At 38.6% G+C, this 25,788-nt stretch overlaps 1 protein-coding gene across 1 annotated transcript in view; it reads right to left on the minus strand.

The window, feature by feature from the left end:
* Positions 1–25,788, minus strand: part of DPYD (dihydropyrimidine dehydrogenase) — a 628,457-nt gene that overhangs the window by 75,019 nt on the left and 527,650 nt on the right. Inside the window, 2 exon segments of the mRNA XM_032217710.1 lie at positions 4,018–4,197; positions 23,662–23,804. Of these exon segments, the coding sequence (XP_032073601.1) occupies positions 4,018–4,197; positions 23,662–23,804 (323 nt within the window).

Below are 25,788 nucleotides of genomic sequence, written 5' to 3' on the forward strand. Positions count from 1 at the left end.
CAAAAGCACTAGATGCAAATGACAACTTTCTTCAACGTGAAAAAGATGTGGTAGGACAAGTTGGAATTTAATGAACAGCATGAAAATCTTCAGAGACTTTGAAATGTCAAAAATAATGAATCATTTTAAAATATGTTGTTTTTCTTTTAATGACCAGTTATATGGATTTCAATAGCTAATTAATGTTTGGTTTTGGCTTAGCATGCTGTATAAATTCTACTGCTGTAGTTTGTAAACCAAAATTGAGATGGAAGGAAAAGTTTACTGTGTTGTGTCAACCCAATCAATTGCGTATGAACTGAATTGTGCTGGTTATCCTAATCTGCAATGAGAGAGGCAAATATAATCTTTGATACTTCTGTGTTAAATGGGTTTAAATTGTTAAAGATGAACCTGATCGGAGCAGCCTTCTCTGTGGCTGCTCCGACGCTCTGGAACGAACTCCCCGTGGAGATTCGTACCCTCTCCACCCTCCAGGCCTTCCGCATAGCCCTTAAAACCTGGCTGTTCCGACAGGCCTGGGGCTAACGACTCATTGCCCTACTCGAATGGTATGACTGTTGTGCTTTTAACTGTGTATGGTTTTATGTTTTTTTTGTTATTTGTTTGTATTTTCCCTCCCTTGAGTTGTGAGCCGCCCTGAGTCCCCTCAGGGAAAAGGGCGGCATATAAATAAATTAAAACTAAAACTAAACTAAACTAAATTTGGTTAAGTGTTTTTCTACATAGAACTGAATGCTACTTTGTTCTTACCAAATCCATTCCTGGTACTTGGACTCGTGAAATACTAGGCAATGATTGGAGAAAGTTGAAGTTTGAGTATTAAATACTTATCATATGATCCGAGCAATGTCAAAGTACTGCCAGCGAAGAGCAGCTGTTTTGATCTGAAAGTAGCATTTTGAATTCATAATGTTTGGCATGCCATTACACGCTAATAGATTAGCTTGACAGGATTGACAACTGTCAAGTCATTTTCTTGTTTAAATATCTTTTCATCAAATAGCAGCAGTCCATCTCGTAAGCACCTTGGGTTGATTGATTTGGGGCTGCAGGGGAAAAAGAAGATTAAGAATCTATCTTCACTTGAAAGTTTTCTTACAACACTCGCTACTGAAATGAATAAAAGAACATGTTGTATTCCCTATACTTAGGACCCAAAGTTTTGCACTCCCTTCCATGATTAATAAGGGAGAAAAAACAACATATTGCTTCTCGTGAACAGTTGCTGTTCAAGAATTATAATTCTTGAACAGTTGCTGTTCAAGAATTATGGAAAAATGCATTAATTCCCACATGGAAACAGAGCCGAGGTGGTGCAGTGGTTAAATGCAGCACTGCAGGCTACTTCAGCTGACTGCAGTTCTGCAGTTCGGCTGTTCAAATCTCACCGGCTCAGGGTTGACTCAGCCTTCCATCCTTCCGAGGTGGGTAAAATGAGGACCCAGATTGTTGTTGGGGGCAATATGCTGACTCTGTAAACCGCTTAGAGAGGGCTGAAAGCCCTATGAAGCTGTATATAAGTCTAACTGCTATTGCTATTGCTAAACAGACACAATGGAAGAATGGGTGGAAGAACTGATGGAGCTAGCAGAAATGGTCAGTCTATTTTAATCAAAGAAAAAAAAATACATCCAAATTTGTTTCTATCTGGAAACTGTTTCTAGAGTTTGTGCTCAAGACAGAAAAAAAGAAAAGAAAATCTGACTTTGGGATTAGATTCTGATTAGATACATTTGCCATTATAGAAATGGAGTATATATATGGAGTATGCAAAAGTAAAAAGTTGAGGCTGAAATTTTATTATTTTTATTCTACTCTGCTGAAAAGACTTAGAAGTTAATACTTTCCCCCTCTACTCCACATACTCTTCCCATTATTTCTCTCCCCAACTTACCTACTATCTTTATTTTCACTTGCAATTTATACTTTGATAATTTCAATAAATATTATATATGTATATATTCTTATATATACTGTACAAGAATTATCTTCTTCCAAAGGTGTTATTTTTTCTGTGCTGAAGACTTTATCTGACTTTGACTTACGCTTAATTAAAAAGAGATGTGATAAATGCAACAATGCGTTAAGAATTCTCCCTTTTATCACACTAAAAATCACAAGTACTTTTATACTGACAGTTTTCAGACACGGCACTCAGAGCTTTTGAGCCACAATGTCTCAAGATTTGTTATCTCCGCTTTTTTTGATTTGTGGTTTTGCTTTATGAAGCCCCCAATGGCTTTATATGTAGCTATCTCCAGAATGGCCAAATCCAATTCGAATTTATGTAGCCAACAAAATTTCTGGCACTGGTCCAGTTCAGGAAGGCAAAGGAAACAAGCTTTGATTGTCATTCATGTTGAACATGCCAGCTAATTTTGGGGCAAACTTGACTGAAATTGACTATATATTTTTAATTGGTTTATTATGGCTTCGTTTTCAATCAATTTTACTATGGATATTTTATTTCTATAATTACCATGGATGTTTTAATTGATGGTAACTGCTGAAAATCTTGGATGAGAAATGAATGAATTAATGGTTATTCCTTTTCCCTTCTAAAATGCAGACAATATCCCCAGGTTTTGGAATTTACTAGGACAAATTGAAGTTGAGCTAAAAATGTGAACATATAGTATCTTGCCCTGTAAAGTACAGTGACAGAGAAAAGAAACAGAACAACAGAGAAAGAGAAAACACCACAAATTTATCTCAGACTGGTATTATGAGAGGATCTTGGCAAAGGAATAGGAATTTTTCAATACATAGGATGGTGGCTTTAAAATTGTAGGAAAGAGGCAAGGCCCAAGGCCATTCATCACTAGGGAAGAAAGCAAGGTGGGTTTCAGTCAGTACGCACCGGTACGTGCATACCCCTTTGTGAAATTTAGCGTGCCTTCCCGTACCTGAGCTTCTGGAGGCCCCGTGCCGGAATGCTCCCTCCCCTGGCCTGCTCCCCTGCTCGCTCCCTCCGCCCACCCAGTCACCGCTCGCTCGCTCAGCCTGTCCGCACCAGGCTTGCCCCAACCACCCACTTCCTTTGCCAGAGTGGAGGATTGGGAGAAGCCCATGTGGCGTGCACTCCCTTCTCTTTGACAGCCGTTGGACCGCAGGGGCGGCAGTGGTGAGCGGTAAGTGAAGAGAGTGCTGGCTAGCATCCCTTCCTCCTTCCTCTGCAAGCCGTGGCAGTGGAGAAACAGAGGCTTCTTGGATGAGAAGCAAACGTCTTTAAGGAAAAACAAAGAAAGTCCAGTTACCTTTTGAAAAAAACACTTTTGGGACTCCCATCACCTGGGTGAATGAGAATCTCCATAGACACTGTCAAGATTAGGTTGCTCTAGGATCTCTCTCCATAAAGACAGGTACTATATTCAACACACATTGGATTGTTTCTGCAGACTGACAATCATTTCACACCAACAGTATTCCCTGCCCCTATTCTAAAGATCTGAATAATTACACAAATGAATAATTCACATTACTTAGTAAGTCTGTACAAAATACTAGCCAAATCCACAACATCACAATAATAAACAAATGTATTTTTTAGTAATCAGAGTAAGGCTCAATGGGATTAGGCAATCACTTTTCTCATATACCAGTAAAAGAGATTTTTATAACTGGACCCATAGCAGCAGCCTTTTTGCAACCACTGGCGAGTGGTTGAGTCTAACTTGGCAACGGAGGAGATAAACATAGCTGAAATGGTGACCATTGTGTTTTCTTCCCTCGGAAAGACAAAAGAATTGTCTATACCAGAAGTGGGTTGCCAATTTTTCTACTACTGGTTAGGGTGTGCTCCTGTGTGAGCTTGTGTGCGTGATGCGCAATGTGCAGAAGTGTCGGGGTGGGTGGGTGGAGCCTCCCGCTGCTGCTACAACCGGTTCACTTGATCCAGGCCAAACTGGGAGCAACCTACCTCTGGTCTACACCATGATATAATATAACATAACACATTTTTGCAACTAAATATTAAGAAACAAAGCAAGAAACCAAAGGCAACCATTATCCTACCTTTCCAATCAACTCGGAAATTTTGGGTACAGGTTTTCCTTTTTGATGCTGTATGCTTGGTGGGCTCTGTCCTTCCCAGTCTTGAAGTTCCTCAAGGCTTTCCAGATATAGCAGAGCCTTTAGCCCTGTGCAGTAATCATCAATTACGGTATAGTCTTGATTCTGAATTGCACTGCATACCTAAAGTAGACAGATATCCAATGTTATTATGGAAATGTGTTCTTATAGATGTTATGATCAGAAGGTTTGGTATCTAGTGATTATAGACAACAGCTGCTCAGAAGGAATGACTTCATCATCCTGGATTGTTTCACCTGCTAATCTATTATGCAAGTCACTGGTGGGATTCAAAATCTTTTACTACCGGTTCTGTGGATGTGGCTTGGTGGGCATGGCAAGGAAAGGATACTGTAAAATCTCCATTCCCTCCCCACTCCAGGGGAAGGACACTGTAAAATCCCCATTCCCTCTCCACTCCAGGGGAAGGATACTGTAAAATCTCCATTCCCTCCCCACTCCAGGGGAAGGACACTGTAAAATCTCCATTCCCTCCCCACTCCAGGAAAGGATACTGTAAAATCTCCATTCCTTCCCCACTTCAGGGGAAGGATACTGTAAAATCTCCATTCCTTCCCCACTCCAGGGGAAGGACACTGTAAAATCTCCATTCCTTCCCCACTCCAGGGGAAGGACACTGTAAAATCTCCATTCCCTCCCCACTCCAGGAAAGGATACTGTAAAATCCCCATTCCCTCCCCACTCCAGGGAAAGGTTACTGCAAAATTCCCATTTCCTCACGATCAGCTCGGACTCGGGAGGCAGAGAATAGATGGGAGTGGGGCCAGTCAGAGTGGTATTTACTGGTTCTCTGAACTACTCAAAATTTCCACTACCGGTTCCCCAGTACTGGCCAGAACCTGCTGAATACCACCTCTGATGCAAATAATAATCAGATTGAAAGGAATGAACACACCATTCTGCATTTTCCCTCCCTTCTTTACGTGGTCAGTATACCAGTCATCAACATTTCACTGTTTATGTTCTGTCATTTCGGTTAAGTTCAAGTATTCTATATTTTTAAATTACAGATGTGTAGTACAGTAAACATTTATTTCAATGCACATAATTATTAGTAGGATCCAGTAATGTTAAGGAGGGTTTTGTACAGGTTTTAGAACCGGAAGATAAAATTACTGTTCTTGAGCAGAATAACTGCAAAGCTACCACATAACAAACGTCATTACAAAATAAAAAGATATATTCTATCCTGGTATCTAACAGGTAATATAGATGTAGAATGTATTATGCAGCTCCTGAGGTTTTAGTTACAAAGCATCTCTTTAGCGTGCCAAGTTCTGGGTTCAATTCTCAGTATATCCAGAAAGAATTGGAAACTCCTCAAAAAGTTCTGTTAAGTCAGCACATAGGACTCCCAGATCCACCTTCTGGTAGCTTCCTAATGTTCTTATGAATGAACTGTATTACTAACAGAGTTTTATTATTCATAAACAAGCCAAGTATCTTTGCATGTGTCAAGAAAAAGAAAATGGTCAACTATCTCAAGGGAGAAAAAGATATTTAAAGTGCCCACATACACACGCACACAGATACAGACACTGCCCATCTATAATTAACTCATTCAACTTTCAAGGCCACAGCTAATAACATCCCAGATAGCATTATCAAACTTTCATTTCTGGTGTCAAGTGCTTTATTACAAGCTTTTTATTCCAGGAGGGAAAAATACATGTTACCCTTTAAAATAATGTGCATACAGCTGTGTAGGAAGAAACAAGGAATAAGTATAAAATATGCACACGAACATTTCTTATGCAGCCCATTTACATTACTTAAAACCTGTTTCTCTGGAGGAACACTGCAAGCATTAATTAGGTCTGCTATGCTTCCCATAGATTTAAGCGCTCCCTCTCTTTCTCTTTCTCTCTCTCTCTCTCCTCCCTCTTTCCATTTCTTCAGAACAATTATAGAGATTATCTTTATAATTTCCTCCACAGGTTATTTAACTGTAAAATTCAACCAATGATTTATTTAAATGTCTTTGTTTGCTAAGGGCTTCTAATTTTTAAATATACGAGGAGCACTTTCCTTACTTCTTTGGAAAAAATAAGGGAATGCTGGATAGGTAGATAAAACGATAATGTTCTATATGCTTAAACTAAGTCAAATTGCCTTGTTGGAACCTTGTTCTTTTTTTGACAATATTCATGTACTTGAAATATACAAGAGTTTTGATTTCTAATTAATGGTTATCATTTATTTATGAGATAAACTAAAATAACAGCATAATTATTGTAAATCAGGAAGCTATCAGGTCCAACTACTAGCTTGTAGATAATAGTGATACATGCCTATAAATATGAGATTTCTGTAGGAACAAATTGTGGAACGCAGATAAGAAGCATGTTCAGATAATGGAAAAGCTACTAACATAAACACGTTTCGATGGGGTTGAAATGGCTACAATTAGTACAAAATTAAGGCAGACAGAGTATGTTTGACCCTCAAAACAATATGCAGTACAGTTACATGAGTTGCATTATGATTTGAAAGCATGTGCTGAAGTAGTACCATTGAGTGGTTTCACTCTGAACCAAACTGCCTTTTAAAATGCATCAATGATCAATTGCTATAAATTAAATTAATTAAATAAAAAAAATAGTAGTTTTACTATGTTTTCTCATCCCAAGGATCTGTATTCCCAGAGCTGGAAGCAGCCAAATGATTCTATGGCTAGAAAATTCTTGAACCAAAAATACAAAGGCAGGAGAACATGGTTTGGGATTTGTTATGAGATGTATGGTTTTTAGAAAACTATAGTTTAGCACATGTCACTACAGAATTTACTGTGGGGGAGGTTCACCAACAAATGCGCGCTCGACAAATGCGCACTCGATGAAAGCACGTCGACAAAACCGCGAGTTCAAAATCGCACTGACGAATGAGCGCAGAAGCGGGCCAACAACAGTGCACCGACAGAAGCGCGCTCTAAACCTAACCCTAACCCTTACCTTAACCGTAATTGCGCTTCTGTCAGCGCTCTTTTGTCGACGCGCCTTTGTGGGCGTGCTGTCGACGTTGCGGTTTTATCACCGTGGTTTTGTCGGGCGCGCTGTTGCCAGGCGCGCATTTGTTGGGTCACGCTGTGGGGGATTATGCAAGTTGGTTTAATATATTTGAGGATCACTAGTTTGGGGCAGTCGCTGTTGATTAGTCCACTTAGTCTTCCTTCACAGAATCTGTGGGTAATCTTCAAAATCCATATTGATATTATCATTTTGTACACATTCTCGGTAGATTAGTTATGTCAATTATTGGGAAAGCTTGAATTTCCATTGTCCAAAATGCAGTGTCCACAGTTTCCATTCTTTACATCTGCCATCCGAGACATCAGGATGCAGAGAAGTACCTTGCAAAGACAGACTATTCTCTTATGTTAATTGTTGTACATGGTATTTATACCGTCAAAATTGATGTATCTCCATGTATCGCCTTTAAAAAACAATGTCAACTATCAAAGGACAGCAAAATGAGTTTTGGAGATGTTTCCAGGGCTCCTTCATCTATGCTGTAGTGATTGCAGCGCATTCATGAGAGATCACAAATGTTTCACTCTGCTATCCTTTCCTCTAGATCTTTGTTGAATTGATAAAATTCCAGCATTTACAAGAATGCCATTTTGCTTCCTCCAAAAGATGGAGACTTAGCTAAGCTTTGGAATTAAATGACAGAAGATTGTTAAGTAAAAAAGCTTTCCAAATGCCACTCTATTAAGAAGTCATCCTTTGGCCTTGCAATTTCATATTGATGGGATAAGCAATGAAAACTCTTTACTCAGTATCTTTGTATCTTTGAAAGGTCCTAGATTAGACAAGCTATTTGGTATTTTTACTTTTAAACTGGTTGACTTTTCTTTGAAATACCGTATAATGATAAAGCACTAAAAGTATGCATGAAGTATTATTATCATGTATTGCGTAGGAAGCTAATTTATCACTGTTTTTATTTTATAACATTTTCAGTTTAAAAAGTTAAAAAAAATTTCCTACCTTTAGAAAAACATTAATGGAAGATCTATCTTAATTGTTTTTAATTCAAAAGGAACCATTTCCATAAGCCTATGATAATATTTTGGGAAGTACAAAAAACTGCATTAAAATATTTTAGGCAAGAGGCATTGATCCTCATTAAATATAAAGTTCTTATTAAAAAAGAAAAAGGCCAACTAAACCTTGAAATTTGTTTTGAATAATGCATATCATCCTTTAGTCAAATGCAGCTAATATTTGTGAAGCTACAAATTCCAGTCCTAGAAAATTAGATATTCAGACATTTTTAAACAGGTTATTATGAAAAAAAGAAATATTTTGAAGTCCTGCAGGGAACAACTTATGTATTTATGCACAGACACACACATTATACACACACACACACACACACACACACATACTTATACATACATATACACATATATACATATATACAGTGGTGGGATTCAGTCAGTTCACACCACTTCGAGAGAACTGGTTGCTAACTTTCTGAGCAGTTTGGTGAACTGGTTGTTGGAAAAAATTATTAGGGCAGAGAACCGGTTGTTAAATTATTTGAATCCCATCACTGTGTGTGTGTGTGTGTGTGTCTGTGTATTCATTTTTCCCAAGTTTAATGTACCAGTTAGATAATGTTTGAAGGGATTGATCATCAACTTCATAAGATTGGAAGTGTAAAATGATTGACGGGACATTGATAAATGGAATATGGACTTGTTCTAGTTTTGCCCATTTTTATTTAATAAGTTTCTTAATATAGATTGAAAAGATAAATATAGGGACACTAAGGTGAAGCTGAATTGCACATTAAAATATATCAAGAACTTTGGGTTTATAGAGCAAGGAGGGTAGGAAAGAGTTACAATGGAAAGAAAATGATATTTCAGATTTAGGATCTTGGACTGATGATATATGTTTGTTCTCTACTTATGAACTGGTTCTATGTAATGGAAGCATTACCCAATTTTACTCCATATGAAGTATAATGCTATCTTTACTAATTCAGTTTTTTTTCTATATGTCTGCTAATGTTTTAACTGCCTCTCTTTCATATTTAAGAAAATTTGTATGTTTTTTTTCCTATTCATTTTTTGTATAATAAAGAAAATAAAATATTTGTTTAAAGAATGACTATGATAAGAGATAAGAACATTCATTTTGAACAAAGAATCAGTCATCCTTATTATTTTAACTATGAAAGCCATTCGTATTTCAACTGAGCTTTCAGTAATGATTAAATACAGAACTGGTCCAAATAAATCTTCACCTTTATTTGGTTCTACAGTAGTTTTGGAAGACAAAATTAATTCTAATTCATGCATCACCAATTTTGTTGTAGCATTCCTTCATTCTTGCTCAAGGCATCGTGAGACCAATTAAATGCTATTAATTGTTTCATTGGTAATTTCCAAAATTTAAGAAACAATTAAAAGTTCCAGTAAGCCGAGATGAGGAATCTATATGGTTCTTTCCGGCCTTTTCTCTTTATAGTCAAACTCTGTTTGGAACTGGACAATTATCTCCTACCTCTGCTTTAAAATTATTGAATGGAATTTGCTTTTGATGCAGACATATCAAAATTATGTGACTGCAGAGGTGGTTGCTCATGACATCACTTCATTGACACCCTGATTTCTTCTTCCTTGCTCCCTTCAAATAAAGAATACTACCCAAATGTTTAAAAAAAAGTTGAGCAATGAGCTCATGCTGATGGTAGTATTACATTTTTTTAAAAAATAAATAAATTGGTCTGGTCTGAAAACTGTACACAAAAAAACCCAATAAGATGACCTGATAGAAAGCAATTCCTTAAATTCTTTTTTAAAAAAATAATCTTTATTGGTTACACATTTTTTTAAGGAATAAGACATTCAAATACTAATACAACTTTTAAACATACAGCACCCCCCTCCCCCCACGGTGACAGTCATTCACAGCCCATCTTTTTTTTCCCCCCTTTCTCATTGTTTAGTCTCTCACCAGCATCTTCTTGTTACAAAGTTCAGGGATCTATTACAATACCCATGTTCACTTTTAGTTCCCGTTGTTAACAACTGCTATTTAACTTTCTCCATTTTAAGTCCCTGCTGTTCTCCTTGTCGCCCACATATACCATAGGTTCCAGCCAGGGCTGGGTTTCTCGCCCCGTTCCAACCGGATCGGTTGGAACGAGGCTGGCGGCGTCCTCGCGCACGCACGCGGCGTGCACGCATGCGGCGCACGCATGCGTACTAGCGTCTGCACGATGCTCCAGCTGCTCCTGGAGGATCGCGCAGGCACTGTATGCGTTCTGCGCATGCGTGGAAAGCGCAGAATTCGTAAAAACCGGGTAAGGAGCGGGCGCGGGTGTGCGGGCGCGCGCGGGCACGGGGGGGGGGGCTTCGCCGTTCCCGGAAGTTACTTACTTCCGGGTTCGGCGACCAACCGGATCGCAGGGACCGGTGCGAATCGGTCGAAACCCACCCCTGGTTCCAGCTAAGATAATGTTCCATTTCTCCTTTGTTCCTCAGCCAACCCGTCATTCTGTCCATTTCTGCACATTCATAGATCTTTTTAATTATGGCATCTTCCGACGGTATGGTAGTAGATTTCCAAAATTGCGCACAGGTTATTCTTGCAGCCACAATTATATGTAGGCTCAAATTTCCCTAAATTCATTGCTAAGATATTGGAGCCCACATTAGCAAGGACTATTGAATGGTGGTTATTGTTGTTTTTTTGCCTTTGTATGCTTTTGATTATTCTTATCTGATATTTCTATTGTTTTAAATATAGTTTTGCTGCTTACAGTGGTCTCAGTGAGATGCGCGGTATATAAATCAAATCAAATAATAAAAATACATAGTATTGTCCAGTGGTGGGATTCAAATAATTTAACAACCGGTTCTCTGCCCTAATGATTTCTTCCAACAACCAGTTCACCAAACTGCTCAGAAAGTTAACAACCGGTTCTCCCAAAGTGGTGCAAACTGGCTGAACCCCACCACTGGTATTGTCTGGTTTTCAGATTCCTGGAAGTGCGTGCTTTACTTCTGTGGGAAATGTTGATCAGATATATGGTCTTTTGATCGGATGCAGCCAAACTCTTTTCATGCCTTTATATAAAAGTTGAGTATTTCTCATCACTGAAAAATGTCTCAATCCTATTAAGAGCCCAAATAAAATATATTTATCCAGCCTAATATCAACTGGTGCATTGCTTTTCTACTCATGCTAACCTTAATATTAGCAGAAAAATGTACGTTTACTACCTTCCTTTTAATTTGTTTTTGTTTTTTTTCATAGCAGTAAAATATGGTAAACTATCCACTTGGAATGCTCATCTTTTATCAAATTTTCTCACATTACTTTACGTATCGTAACATCAAGTGATTGCATTTTTGATAACCAGGGAGTGTGTATGCATACTACAAATGTCTTTCAAATTCTTTCTCCTGGGAAGAGAGGAAAGAAAGAAAGCCCAAAACTACATTTGTATTTCTAAAAAACCATCAATCTCTTTTTTTAAAATCAAACTTACCTATTTTGAAGCAAAATCATTTAAATAATTTATAATGAAGAAAGTTTCCTTTCCTTTGTAAAATATAGAGCGCAGTTAAAATACAGAGCATTATTACAGGTGTAATTTCACCACTGCAGTTCCTAAGGAAGGTTTTTTGCTTCGGCTTAATAGAGAAAGATGTCAGCACTGAAAGATGGTTGGCCAAGAAGTCCAGGCCACCCTAGACATCAACAAGTCTATCTATTTGGAAACTGTCTTAAAACACTGAGACTGAAAACACTAAGGAGAAGGGCACGGAGAGAGCTAAAATGCAAGGGATTCTCTTTTTGGAGTCCATTCTGGATGAACTTTTATTGGCCTGCACTTTTGACAGACAGAGATCTGTAATGAACAATACTGAAAGCAAGAATTTTGAGGCTCCATACTCCAGGGGCCATATTTTTGTAAGCAGCAAGTCTATCAAAACTAGCTAGCAAAACAATTTTTCTGTCTTGGGACCTCAATTTAGTCATGGAGTGATTAACCTCTCATCCTTCTGAGCCTCTTCCTTCAAAACTGCTATATTTTCTTTCTGTTAAAATTGCTTTTGGGCTCCATCAGCTTGGCTGTAAGAATTTGTGAACTCAATTTTGTGTCCACGAAAGAAGCGCATTTGTGATCTATAAAAGAAGAAAAGTTCTCTGACCCCTAAAGTCCTATAGGAATAAAGCAACACCTTCCCCCTTTCATAGAGACAAGACACAGTTCCTTCTGCTTGCCTTTTTGCCCAGATAATTTTCAAGTTTTGTAAGAGCAAAATGGATGGTGTTAGAACACTACAAAAAAGCTCAGTTTCTGAAACAATTTCTTCATTCTTTGAAGAAATGACTTTTGGCAAGATAGTCCAGACACTATTGTTGACCGGGAGGATTGCTTTAGAAAATGCATGGGTTTTTTTTAATATAACTTTTCAATATAATGCTGATTACAGAGCTACAGAGCTGAAGATAAATCTATAAAATGTAGATGCTTCATCCTATGTAAGAGTTTTCCCCCTTCATCTTCCTCAACTGCAAAGCCAATGTTGAGAACTAAATATTGTTTTACATTGTCTTAGTAAAGGAACAGGATAAAACTGAGAATGAAATTAACATAAAGTAAATATGCTTAACTTTCACGCTGAATTTTCCTATTTCCTATTGCTCCCTTCCTCCTCTCCTCTCGTCTGTATGCCTCAAATCAGTGACGTGCAGTGAGGTTTATGGCTGGTGAGGCAGCAATTTTTTTAGACTTGTGGACTTCATTTCCCAGAATTCCACAACCAGGCATGCCGATTTAAAGCGACAGCATTTGTTTTTCTCCTTTGCTAAATAAGTTTACTTCGTTCTTTTTCTTCTCCCTTCCCCTCCTTCTTCCCTCTCTCCCCCCTCTCAAACACACACACACACACACACAAAAGTTGGATTGGATTATCTCTCCTACCCCCTTCCCTCTCTTATTCAAACAAACTCTCTCTGAAACAAACACACACACACACACACACACACACACACACACACACACACAGAGTAGGATTGGAGGGAGTCAGGAAGACCACAGGAGGCAGGAAACCAGTCAAAGAGCCATACTGGAGTGCACACACACTTTCCCCCAGCCCCGGAAGGATCCAGCCCAGCTTCACTGATTACAGGTTTGAAAAGACAACGTGGCTCTGCCTGCAATCAAACTACACTTGGGGAGGGAGAGCACTTCCCTCCAGCCTTTGCCCAAAGCTCGGCACCAGGAGGATGAAGTTTGAATTCCTCCTCCTCCCTCCGACCCACACATACCTTTTCCAGCTGTTTGACAGAGGATTTCAACTCTGCTCTTGCCTGCCATCATGAAAAGAAAAAAAAAATGTAAAAGGAAAAAGGCAAGAGCTGAGGTCAGGCTGAGCTAGTTGCTGCCAGAGTCAACGTGGATGACTCTGCTTAGTGCTTAACTGTTTAAAAAAGCCTCTAAAAAGTGCCCTTTACAGGAGGAGGCGGGAGAATGACATGCCTCATCTAGTCTGGCATTTTATGGGTTAAAAGCCAAAAAATTCCTGACGTACAGTTAAGCACTAAGCAGAGTCATCCACGTTCACTCTGGCAGCAACTAGCTCAGCCTGACCTCAGTTCTTGCCTTTTTCCTTTTACATTTTTTTTCCTTTTCATGATGACAGGGATGAGGCTCTGCCTCCCCTGCCTGCAGGTCCCTGCCTCAAATCTATTCTAGAGTTTGCTCCAAATCAATTGACAAGATCTGGGATTGTGAAGCTATTAATAATTCATTCTCCTGGCAAAACACTGCTCAGCAGAAGGACACGAGTAGATCCAACTTTACAGGTCTAACATTTCCAATTTCACCACCAGTGAACATTGCTTAAAAGCAGCAAGATTTATGATGAACCATTCAACAACATTTTCATTCAGTGAATAAATCCGGGATGGAAGAAAGAATACATCATTAGAACCTCATTCATTTTTCAATATCCTGGCCAAAAGGATGAATATATTTTCTCTAATACTGTTGCAGCAGATTGAGGTTTGTAATCTACTTACGAAAGACCAGGACTTGATACCACGAAGGTGAGAGAAACAGGTTTATTGGATGCATCGAGTTCAGCGTGTTCACACACCAAAATCTGAACTGCCTGGGCTCTGCCCAGGATGCTACTTTTATGCCGTGTTCCACACGGTGCATTCTCAAGGCGTTTCCATACACGAGACAAACATGACATTTCAAAAAGGGGAAGTTCATTTGGAATGTTACAAAGAAGTACATAGGAAAAATACAAGAAAGAGAAGTTCCTATAATGTCTTAAGCTGTCAGCAGCTTTTACCTCTGTTCTATCTCTCATCCACGTCTGGCTTCCTGTGCGCCCCCCCCCCCCTTTTACAGGGTCTTGCCACACTGTTCAGCCCTATTTTTAATACTTATGAGGAAGTTGGAGAGAAAAGTTCACTCCAGCTAAAAGTCAACTTTGGGACTCCAGGGCACTAGAATGAAAAGCCAAACTAATATGAATTTATAAGGTCCATTCTATTAAGACCACCTAACCTGGCCAGCCACTGGTGGGTTTACCTGTGCAACCCCTCCTGCATCAATACAACAAGTGAATATTCAAAGAATTCAATGGCTAAAACAGACCTATTTTTTTTTCAAATGTGTCTGTCTGTCTCTGTCTCCGTCTTTCTCTTTCTCAGGATTTTGCTCTCTCTCTCTCTCTCACACACACACACAATATTTCTAGGGGTGTCTGTGTGTGTGTGTTAGATAGATAGATAGAGAAAGAGAGAGAGAGACTGTGTGTGTGAGAGAGAGAGTGCAAGAGAGATCAAAAGTGACTTGTTCTATTTCTTTTCTCGTTACAGCTGCTAGAAATAATGCCTACAGAATCCTTTTCAACAAAAGGTCATTTATGTCAATGGACAGCACATAGAGGATCAGATCACCTGCGGTAATTGCAAATTAATGCTCTACTGCTAATGCATTAACTACATACTATTGATCTACAATTGAATCGCACAGGCTGCTCTGAAGTGATTTTACTTTAATATTTTTGTGCTTTTATGGCATATTTGATAATGCGATTTCTCTTCCAATTGGAATTTTCTATAATTGTCTCCATTTTTTTAATTTCTCATACTAAGATGATGATTCTTTTTAAAAAAAAAAAATGCATGTCTCTGCCTCAAAAGCCTTTTAAGAAAAACATTCATCAAAGAGGAAGATGTGACTGGGCTGAGGAGATGCATATGGGGAGAAGAGATATGTGAAGCGAGATGAAAGTCTTATTCGTCAAATAAAAGATTTAAGAAAAAGAGCTTGCTTAAAAGACAAGAAAACACGTCGAGATGGGATGCAACATTTTGTTAAACATAAATATATTTAAATATTAATCCGTTTTTTTATCGCAGAAATATCACAAATTTGGAAATCTAATTGCAGGAGTCTGACACTGCTCTTCTCGTGTTTCTCTTATGGTTACATAACGATAGCTTTAACTTTTCAGAGCTTTAAGGCAAAACAAATATCCATCCCATCTCACTACTGTATGCAGTAAGTAGTGAAACGGTGCAATTTTCAAACTTTAAGCAAGAATCATGATATGTTTTGTCTGTGTTTCATCCAATATTTCTACCACCAGAACAAAGTATGTTCAGATTTAATTTAAAATTGAATCTGAACATACTGGAATGAGCTGCCCCTGGAGCTTCGTATAATATCCCCGACCTCCGGTCCTTCCGACGCGCCCTAAAAAGTTGGCTTTTCCAGCAAGCCAGCCTGGCCTGAACAAAACAAAACAAATCATTGATTATTGTTAATTTTAATTGATTTTTTTTAAAAAAATGATATTGATAATCTTAATTGGGTTTGTTTTGGATATTTTATTTAATTTTTAAAAAACTTTTGTAATATGTGTTTTTTTAATGTTGTACGCCACCCTGAGTCCTTGGGAGAAGAGCGGCATATAAATCCAATAAACCAAAACAAACCAATCAAACCTAAAAGAAGTATTTTTTTTTCTTGTTCAAGCATTGATTATCTGGTTATATCAGATTGAGGGAAAATATCACAATATGTTTTAGGAGGCAAACTCAAACACCAATAAATAACAAAGTCAAAAGATTAAACACTGTCAGAGAAGGTTATCTTGTTTTCCTCTTTTTTTTAAAAAAAAGACTGTAATTAATTATTTAGTATATCCAGTAGTGGGTTTCAAAAATTGTTCGAACCTACTCTGTGGGTGTGGCTTCCTTTGTGGGCGTGCCTTGCCACCCATGTGACCGGTTGGGAGTGGCTTGCCGCCCATGTGACTGGATATGAAGATGCCAACGACACTTGTCAGAACCACCTTAAATTACCTCACACACAGCACTGGCATGCATAAGAATAGGATGTCAACTTGTTTTTTAAAAGGCATCTTTGGTTTGCGTTAAAACAACTTCGACACACGCAATGTTCTGATTGCACCACAAACGCAGTAGTCATCCTTACCTTTCACAGAGGCACTGAGTTTTATAAATATGAGCATGATAGTGTAGAATAATCATATCCAAGGACCAGTGGTGGGTTTCAAAAATTTTTGGAACCTCTTCTGTAGGTGTGGCCTGCTTTCCGGGTCCACTGGTGGAACCTCTTCTAACCGGTTCGGTAGATTTGGTGAACCGGTTCTACCGAATAGGTGCGAACTGGTAGGAACCCACCTCTGAGTATATCTCTAAGCTGAAAACATATGGGTTCTAGAGCACTTCCCAGAGGTGTGGGACTTGCTAGATCTCCATTTTCTACAGTGAAATTCACTCTTGGAGAAGAAAAGATACCCAGGTAAAGTTATTCTGAAAAGTGAGTGTTTTGAAAGGAAGAAAAAGAAAATTCAATCTTCAAGCAAATAGATCAAGGTGCTACCATGCCTTAGAATCATTGAATAACACAGTTGGAGGGGAAGAGAGAAGCTCTGTGATGAAGCCTCCCGTGGAGTGTAGGACATTCTTTGGAGCTACCAGAATTAAACTTAGAATCTTCTGAAGGATGCTAGCTTCAGCAAATCCTGAATCTAGGGTAGGAATCTTCAATTGTTTGAAGGAAAAAATTATCTGATCCTGTCCTTCTCTGTGGTTGCTCCGACCCTCTGGAACGAACTACCCGTGGAGATTCGAACCCTCAACACCCTCCAGGCCTTCTGCAAGGCCCTTAAAACCTGGCTGTTCCGACAGGCCTGGGGCTAAAGAGCTGTTCCCCCATCTCGAATGGTATGACTGTTGTGTGTTTTAAATTATGCATTGTTATGCTTTGTTTTTTAAATTTTTTGTCTGTACCCCCCCTTCCCTGGTTTGAGTTGTGAGCCGCCCTGAGTCCCCTTTGGGGGAAAATGGCGGCATATAAATGTAATAAACTGAACTGAACTGAACTGGCCAGGGGAACCTTGGCAAGTCTTTTTTTTTAAAAAAAAGAAGGAAACCAAAAACAGATCCTTTCTAAGTAAACACTATTTCAGCAGTAAGGCATAGGGTTGTGCAAAATGTTTTCAACTGTTTCGTGCCTGAAACACTCCATTTTGCCTTGGAAATGTCTCCAAGTTAACGTGTTAATGTGCTTTGCACATCCTTACAGAGCTCTGTTCATTGTGAAGTATTTTTCTACATTGCCTCACAAAGTCATTATGGCTGGCTGGCTGCAGTTTTGGAAGCTTATAAGCCATTGGACGAGTTAAGAATGAAGTTGGCGAGACAGGAAGCAGCAGCTTCCAGCCTCAAGATAGAAGCGTTCAGGGGCCGTGACTCTTTATCTGGGAGAGTGGCTCCGACAGAATCCTGGAATGACATCAGAACTTTCCATCCAGAAGGCTCTAATGTTAGGTACAGTTACGAAACTATGCAGAGCCCTCAATCTCTTAGGCCTCTGGTACAGGATCCGAGAGTGAGAAGACATACGCCGCCCATAAGAGTGAGAAGGGAATTTTGTTTACACACACAGGGAGACAATTTTATACTGTAGTGTGTGTTTATATGTTATTTCATGTACGTATATGTGTGTGTATACACACTTACACACACACACACACACACAATAATATACATATATAAATGGTTCTATGTGTTTGTGTGTGTGTGTGTGATTTCCAGCATAACTCTGGAACGTCTCAAGCAATTTCAACTAAACTTCATACACAGATGACTTACTTTCTGAAAAAAAAAATACTGTGGGGATAAGACACCCCAAACGCCCCTCGGGGTTTGTGTTCTGTTAAGATACAGCTTGTTGTGCCTTAAAATGGCATTTACTGTACTGCCCTAAAATGGATTCTACTGTATTGCTGTAAAATGGCTTCTAATGTACAGCGCAGTGGAGTTGCCATGGTAACAGCTTCACAGTACTCCACATGGAGGCTCCTTCTGGTAAGGAAAAAAATCCAACATTAGAAATTACGTTTGGTCCAGATGTTTTCCCCCTATAAATAAATACCCGGGCAACGCCGGGTTATCAACTAGTACACACGCATACACAACTATTAAGGAACCTTCTATCAAGAAGTTAATTCTTAAATAAAGTGTCTGAATTCTCTGTAACTAAGATTAGACTAACTGCATATTTCTCTTGTAGCAGCCAGAACAGTTAATCCAAAAAATAAATCTTTTCAGTTCTGATTGATAGTATTTTTTGCAAAATAGATAATGATACAACACAGGAATTCCAATGATTTTTCTACTTCTAAATGAGAAACCTATATAGAGGCCATTTAAAGCAGCAAATTTAAATTGGTTTGCTTGTGCTTTTTTTACATAAGAGTAGAACTTTTTTTGTGTATGTGAAGAGAAAGCAAACAGAATATCTTGATTGCTCTGGAAACAGCTACTAGATTTCCTATCAATATGTGAATCGGTTTTCACAGCCATGTTACTTTATTGGTCTCTGAGTTCCTTTCATTTACCGAGTATCTGATATTCTGTCATACCCCTGGCAAGAAATCAGCAACTAGAGGAAGAGAGGGAATGGGAAGACGCACTTGTTAAGACTTCACTCTGGAGGTCAGAGAAATCAAGCTGAAAAACGCCCCACTGCATGTACATAACCTGTTCTAAGTCTTAGCTACTCAGACTAAAAGAACATTCTCAACACTGCATTGAAAGCTAGAGAGAAAAGAAACAACAGGCAGGCTTAGGATGAATTGCCATTTCCTAAGTAGTCCATTTTCTGATATCAGAGTTAACCAGAGCCTAATATGTGTTGTGACTCAGCAGAAGTTTGCTGTGAGTTGAGTCGGGATGCAAGATTAACAATGCATCTGGGGCTCATTAGTGGCATCTTCTGGTGATAAAAGAACGGATGGTTCCACGCCCTGGTTGCAGGAGTCAACGTTCATTCATTCGTTCATCATTCATCGGTCGTGGTTTGTTTGTGAGAGACACTTGGAGAAGTGGTTTGCCTTCTGTAACCCTGATTCAAGGAGACACTTGGAGAAGTGAATTGCTTTGTAAGAGTTTTGTTTTGCATTCTGTTATCTTGTCAGAGACTTTATTTATGTTTATTTTTGGGCTCACAGCCAGTCAGAGCCAAGGACTGATAAAGTTATTTCCTTTTAAGTTTGTCTGCCTGTCGTCTGTTAACGAGTGAAGAAGGGGGGACAGAACAATATGTTTGGGTAGAAGCTGGCTACTTTCATCATAAAAAAGGCTCTTTCTATAAATAACTAAACCTTGGTACTGTTGTGAAAGCCTAACTTTGTGCCCATTGCTTCCAATGAATCAAATAGTCTAATCTCCTGTGGCTTTGTTACTAGTTACATTTTATTTTGGGGAAATTTTGGCAGTTTCCTTGCCCCTGCGGGGTAGATAGACACTTGGCTTCAATACGGACTATTTCTTAAGGCAGGGTGGTAACAAAACTTTGCCACTGACTTTAGTAATTGACCTCTGATAATTTCGACACCAGACTGTTAACAATTTTGCTACAACCTTATGAGCCAGATAATTCCTTACCCACTTTTGGAAAATGTTAACTTTCAGCTAACTCAATTTTGGACTCTCTTAATGTGTGCTTGTGAGATATCCATATTCTGTTTATTTACCATAGTTTTCGCTCCATAAGATGCTCCTGACCATAAGATGCACGTAGGTTTAGAGGAGAAAAACAAGAAAAAAAAATCTGCCTCTGCTTCCCAGCGTCCATCCAGTATTCATTGGCTAGCGTCCTTGCAGCAAACAAGAAACAGCTTATTTATACTTTGTTGACCATTAATGGGAAAACTAATCATTTGCTTAACTTTCTCTTCTTGAAAACAATGAGACATAAAGATGCTCAACTTAAATTAGATTGATTTGTGCATATGTAGATACTTCTGCACAAATGGCGTTGAAGGCAACAGTAGCTATAAAATAATATTTTTATGGAACTGTAATCAGAAGCCTTCAAATATGTTATTTTTAAAAACAATGCTGTTATTGCACTCTACATAAAATTATCCTACCTTGAAGTTTTTGATAATCATTTTGCAAAAAGAAAATTGTTGATCTTTTCTCATGCACTACAGTGATTTGGTCTTGCCTCACAAATTCCAATTCTTGTGATTCTCCAAAGATAGTAAGAATGCCAATTTATTATGTAGGGGTTTTTTTTTTTTGGCTCTCTATTCTGTTACGTTTTTAAAATGTATTATTATAAGCAAGTTTCAGATAAATTAATAACAAACCCGTTCACCCGTCTAATCATTCTGCCAAGTTATACATTAACAAACTAATCAAGATATCAATTTTTGAAGTCAAATCAAAATCCTTAAGCAAGTTGGAAGGAACACTATAATACATTTCAGCTAATCTAACATTTTAATAGAACTCTTCAGGGGCTGTGTGACAAATTGTAGGAAGTTATACAGTCCTTTGGTTGAGGTTCAGTTCTAATTAATAGTCATAAATGAAATCAATGGAACATTCCCCTGCTGATCATACTTCTTTCTATTTTTCATACTGCTCTCAATGCTGCTCTAGATCAAGAATAAAGGGGGTGGGGAGAGGGAGTATTGTTTATAATATTCTAACAATTAAAAGTTTCTGACAATATTAGTAACTTTTATTTAAACATGATAATCTGTTCCATAATGTAATTTTATCTGTGGCTAGACAATATTTAACATTTAAAACATTAATTTAAAATTTGAATGAAATCTCTCTCTTTCTCTCTCTCGCACACACACAATCCACGCAGAGAGAAATATTTATTAATTAACTGAGTTTAATTAATTATAAAGAAATACTGTATACATACACATACATACACACACGCAGCCTTACTTTTTTAATTTCTGGGATTTTAGGAATTAAAGGATTCTTCAGAACAACATCCCAGACTTTCCAAAGAGATCGAAAATCTATTGTAACCCTAAACAAGGTCTAAGCTATCAAAACTGATATTTAACTCTCATGTGTTTGTGAAATGTTACACAATGTTGTGAGCAACTTTATGAGATTTCCACAATCTTGCAAGATTTGTGGAACCGTTGCCCCCCGCCTCGAATGGTATGATTGTTGTGTGTTTTTAAATCATGTATTGTTTCTGTGTTGTTGTTAATTTGTCTGTATCCCCCCTTCCCTGGTTTGAGTTGTGAGCCGCCCTGAGTCCCCCTTCGGGGGAAAAGGGCAGCATATAAATGAAATAAACATTCAACATTCAACATTGTTGCCAGAAAAAAAAATCCCTATCCCTGATTTAAGACAACTGACACAACTTTAAATCTGCCCTTAAGCAAACAGATTTTTTTTTAGCTTTAAAAAACAGAATTTTTAAAGCTTTGACAATTCCACTTCTTCTGATATCTGAGACTGAGTCTGGTCCCCCCCCCCCCCAATTCCTATATGCCTTGGGTTTTTGTATTTTCACTGATGGAAATAATAATTCTAATTTCCTGGTGAACATTGCAAGCAGAAGGTCTTGAATGTTCCTTTCTGACTTTTTCTCCTTCCATCCATTAAAAAAAATCAATTCCAATCATTATCCTCTTAGGTAGCATGAGTGTCTGCTACAAGTGAAAATGCCAAAAATTGACAACATTTTATTAAAAAGCATAAACTTTAGTATTGGTTGGAGATGTGCTAATTGGAAAAGGTGTTAGCCGACTCCTGACTTTTGACAACACAGCTCTCTTTCTACTATTCCAGACAGTAGATTAAAAGTTATTTTCCATATACATTTTTACTGCAATTTAGTGATCATCCAGATTTTTTCCAGTCAAAGATCAAATTATTTGTAGAGCCAAAGAGCATCTCCATTTTTCTGTCATCTAACTATCACATTAACTAGAACGCTACGACATCCATTTTCTTGGGACCGATGTAAAACAATTGATGAATGCTCTTTTTACATGTTCCAAGTTGATCTAGCTGTAACATTGCTAGTTTATATTTTACTAGCTTTCTAAGACTTACCATAAAATAAATTGAAAGATAATTTGTCTGAAATCAAAATAAAATACGAAGAACTTTGTTGGATTAGGCCCAAGGCTTGTCAAAGCATGCCTATGGCAAGCCTCAGGCAGGATATGAATATAACAGCAAGATTCCTATTATCTGGTTTTGCATCTCGTATTAAGAGCAATACCACCTCTAATAATAGAAGTAATATATATAATGATTATCCTTTGATAATCTTATTTTCAATAAATTTCTCTAATCTCCTTTTAAACTCTTCAGGTTATGGACAGAGCATTCATTACTAATTAAATAGGTTAGTAACACAGTATGTTCTTTTAGGTATGTTTAATACCTTTTTACCATTTTATTCACACAGGCGTTATTGTGAAAACTTCGATTTACTTTTTCTTCATTATTCTTGATTGTAATAACTTTCCTCATATACCTGTTTAAGAACCGAGGTGGCACAGTGGTTAGAGTGCAGTACTGCAGGCTGCTTCTGCTGACTGCTAGCTGCAAGTTTGGCAGTTCAAATCTCACCGGCTCAAGGTTGACTCAGCCTTCCATCCTTCCGAGGTGGGTAAAATGAGGACCCAGATTGTTGGAGGCAATAGGCTGACTCTATAAATTGCTTAGGGCTGTAAAAGCACTATAAAGTGGTATATAAGTGAAGTGCTATTACTATCTGCTATTTTTAAAAAGTGACATGTTATACATAGGGTTCTTGCTCGTTTTTTTTCTATTTTGATTACCTTCATCTGTACTTTTTCAGTTCTATAATATCCTCATCAAAGAGCAATAATCAAAATGTACATAATATTCCCTTTAGAGATCCACCTGTTATTTACAAACAGTTTTTGTGATATTGGCATTGTGCAATTATTTTAGATTTCATGTTTATAACGATCAACGTTTGCTTCTTATGTTTTACAATTCTTAACATTTTAGATATGTTTTTTCCATATTTATCCACATTATTGCTAGGCCAACTATGGCAGAAAGGTAGATTATAGATTAAATAAATGAGGGACAACAATGGCTGATAAAAGGCGAAGATACGAAGGGAAAATTGGCTGAGGCTTAAGCCTCTTCCTCATCTCCCTTCAAAGCAAATTCTTGTGCTGTTTCAAAAAAGAAAAAGAAAAAAAGCAAAGAGAGAGAGAAATACCTGTAAAACAGAAGCACCGCTATGAAGAAATTGCAGACCGCTTTCAGCTGAGTCAATGCCTCCTGTTGCTAAGATAGGAAAGCCAGGAAGAGCTTTCGCAATTGCAGAAACAGCTCGAAGAGCTATTGGTCTGATGGCATTTCCTGTGTAAATAAAGAGAGTTCATTAATGAAGGGCAGAAATTTTCAGGCAAGACTATTTCTTTCTCCTTTTCTGCTATTGGTTTTCTTTTAAAAAAAAACCCTTGAGCTCTTATCTATACACCTAGTTTACTGTCTTCTTCAAGACTCTTCTATAGTAGAACCAGTGACGTGTGGTGAGGTTGATACCTGGTGAGGCTCAGCAGGGCAGCGGTCGGCCTCGGCGAGGGGGGGGAATTTGCATCGCGGGAGCAACCAAGCGCCCGGGTCTGCAGCAAAGGTGCTTGGTGGCTCCCGCGATGCAAAGTGCCCCGCTGCCCCCCCCCGCTGTCCCGGCCTGCGTCCACTGTTTCTCCAAGCTCCACCGCTGGAAGTCCCGGATCGCCTCTGGGGGAAGGCTGAGTGAAAAACGGAGCGAAGCTTCTCTGTGGCCTCCCGGCGCTGCCCAGAGGCTCTTGCAGGAGCACGTGTCAGCGGCCGGCGGCCTGGAGCGGCCCCGGTTGTGAGACAAGGGAGCACTTAAAGCAGCCGCTGCCGCTGCCGCCACCACCGCCCCACCGTCCCTGAGTAGAACATCTCTTGGTCTTGCCTCCAGTTTTCAAACTCACTATTTTATTTTATGTGTATATATGGACACCTGCCCTCATATTACATTTACCAATCATTGACAAAACACAATTTTATCCTAAAGAATGAACCCAGGTGATGTATACTCAATGCTATTAGCAAGAGTCGGAACTTCCGGAAAATGCTAAACTACATGGTCACTATGGATTATATGTAAATAGCCATAGCTTCTTCCCTAAGTTAAACCACACAACGTTGTGCCCAACGGACCTCTGAGAACAGTTCAGCTGTAAAATGCAGATGAAACAAAGAAACAGAAGATTTTTTCTTACTTAATTCATGTTATTCCCCGTAAATATAAAACTTCTTCCTTCTATTGCATTTAAAATAGTCGTTCAGAAGTAACCCTTCTGAACTTTAGGTACCATGTTCAAAACTTGCTGTTCTGGAGTCATGGGGAGATGCATCTAATGCCAGGTAATTACTAAGTAGACACTAGAACACTTAGTAGGGTCACCCTCAACTTGTGACACTAACTGTGACTTGGCTCCCTCTCTCTGTGTGTGTGTGTGTGTGTGTTCCAGCATAACTCTGGAACGCCTCGAGCCATTTCAACCAAACTCGGTACACAGATGACTTATTCTCTGGAGAAAAATACTGTGGGGGTAAGACACCCCTTGCAGTGTGTTCTGTAATGATACAGCCTGTTGCGCCTTAAAATGGCTTCTACTGTACTGCTGTAAAATGGCTTCTACTGTACAGAGCAGTGGAGTTGCTATGGTAACGGCTTCACAGTACTCCACAAGGAGGCTCCCTCTGGTAAGGGGGAAAATCCAACATTAGAAATTATGTTTGGCCTGGACATTTCCCCACTATAAATAAATACCTGGGCAACATAATAAAGCTGAGTAAAATGTTATAATAATGGCCTAATAAGGATGTACCTTTCAGATCAATGTACCTTTCCGAGCAATCAGCAAGTTTGATTTGAGAGGATTTTTATTGTCCAAAAATAGTTTTCTATACATTCTATACATTCTATACATTGAATATAATAACCTAATGTAAACATATTTTTTTCCTTAGAGTAACCTCCACAGCAGATATATACCCACACAATACTGTTCCTACTAGTGGGAAGCTCCTTTATTGAATGAGTGGGCTGGTAGGCTTCACCCACAGACTGCATTTCCAAAAACTTCACTTTTGCATTTTGGCAAGATGCGTAAGCAATATGGCCACACTGAGATGTCTTAAGTATTTGGAAAATATTCCCCTGACTTTTAAAAGGGAATCTGTTTGCTGATAGGATTTCTCCATAGGACCCTGAAAAAAATCTGTTGGGTTGTCATTTTTGAAAGATGTTTCTTCTGTGCTTATTGCCTCCAGGAAAATGTCACCTCCCTCTAACAACCCACCA

Source organism: Thamnophis elegans, chromosome 5 (genome assembly GCF_009769535.1).
Source record: "Thamnophis elegans isolate rThaEle1 chromosome 5, rThaEle1.pri, whole genome shotgun sequence".
Lineage (NCBI taxonomy): Eukaryota > Metazoa > Chordata > Lepidosauria > Squamata > Colubridae > Thamnophis > Thamnophis elegans.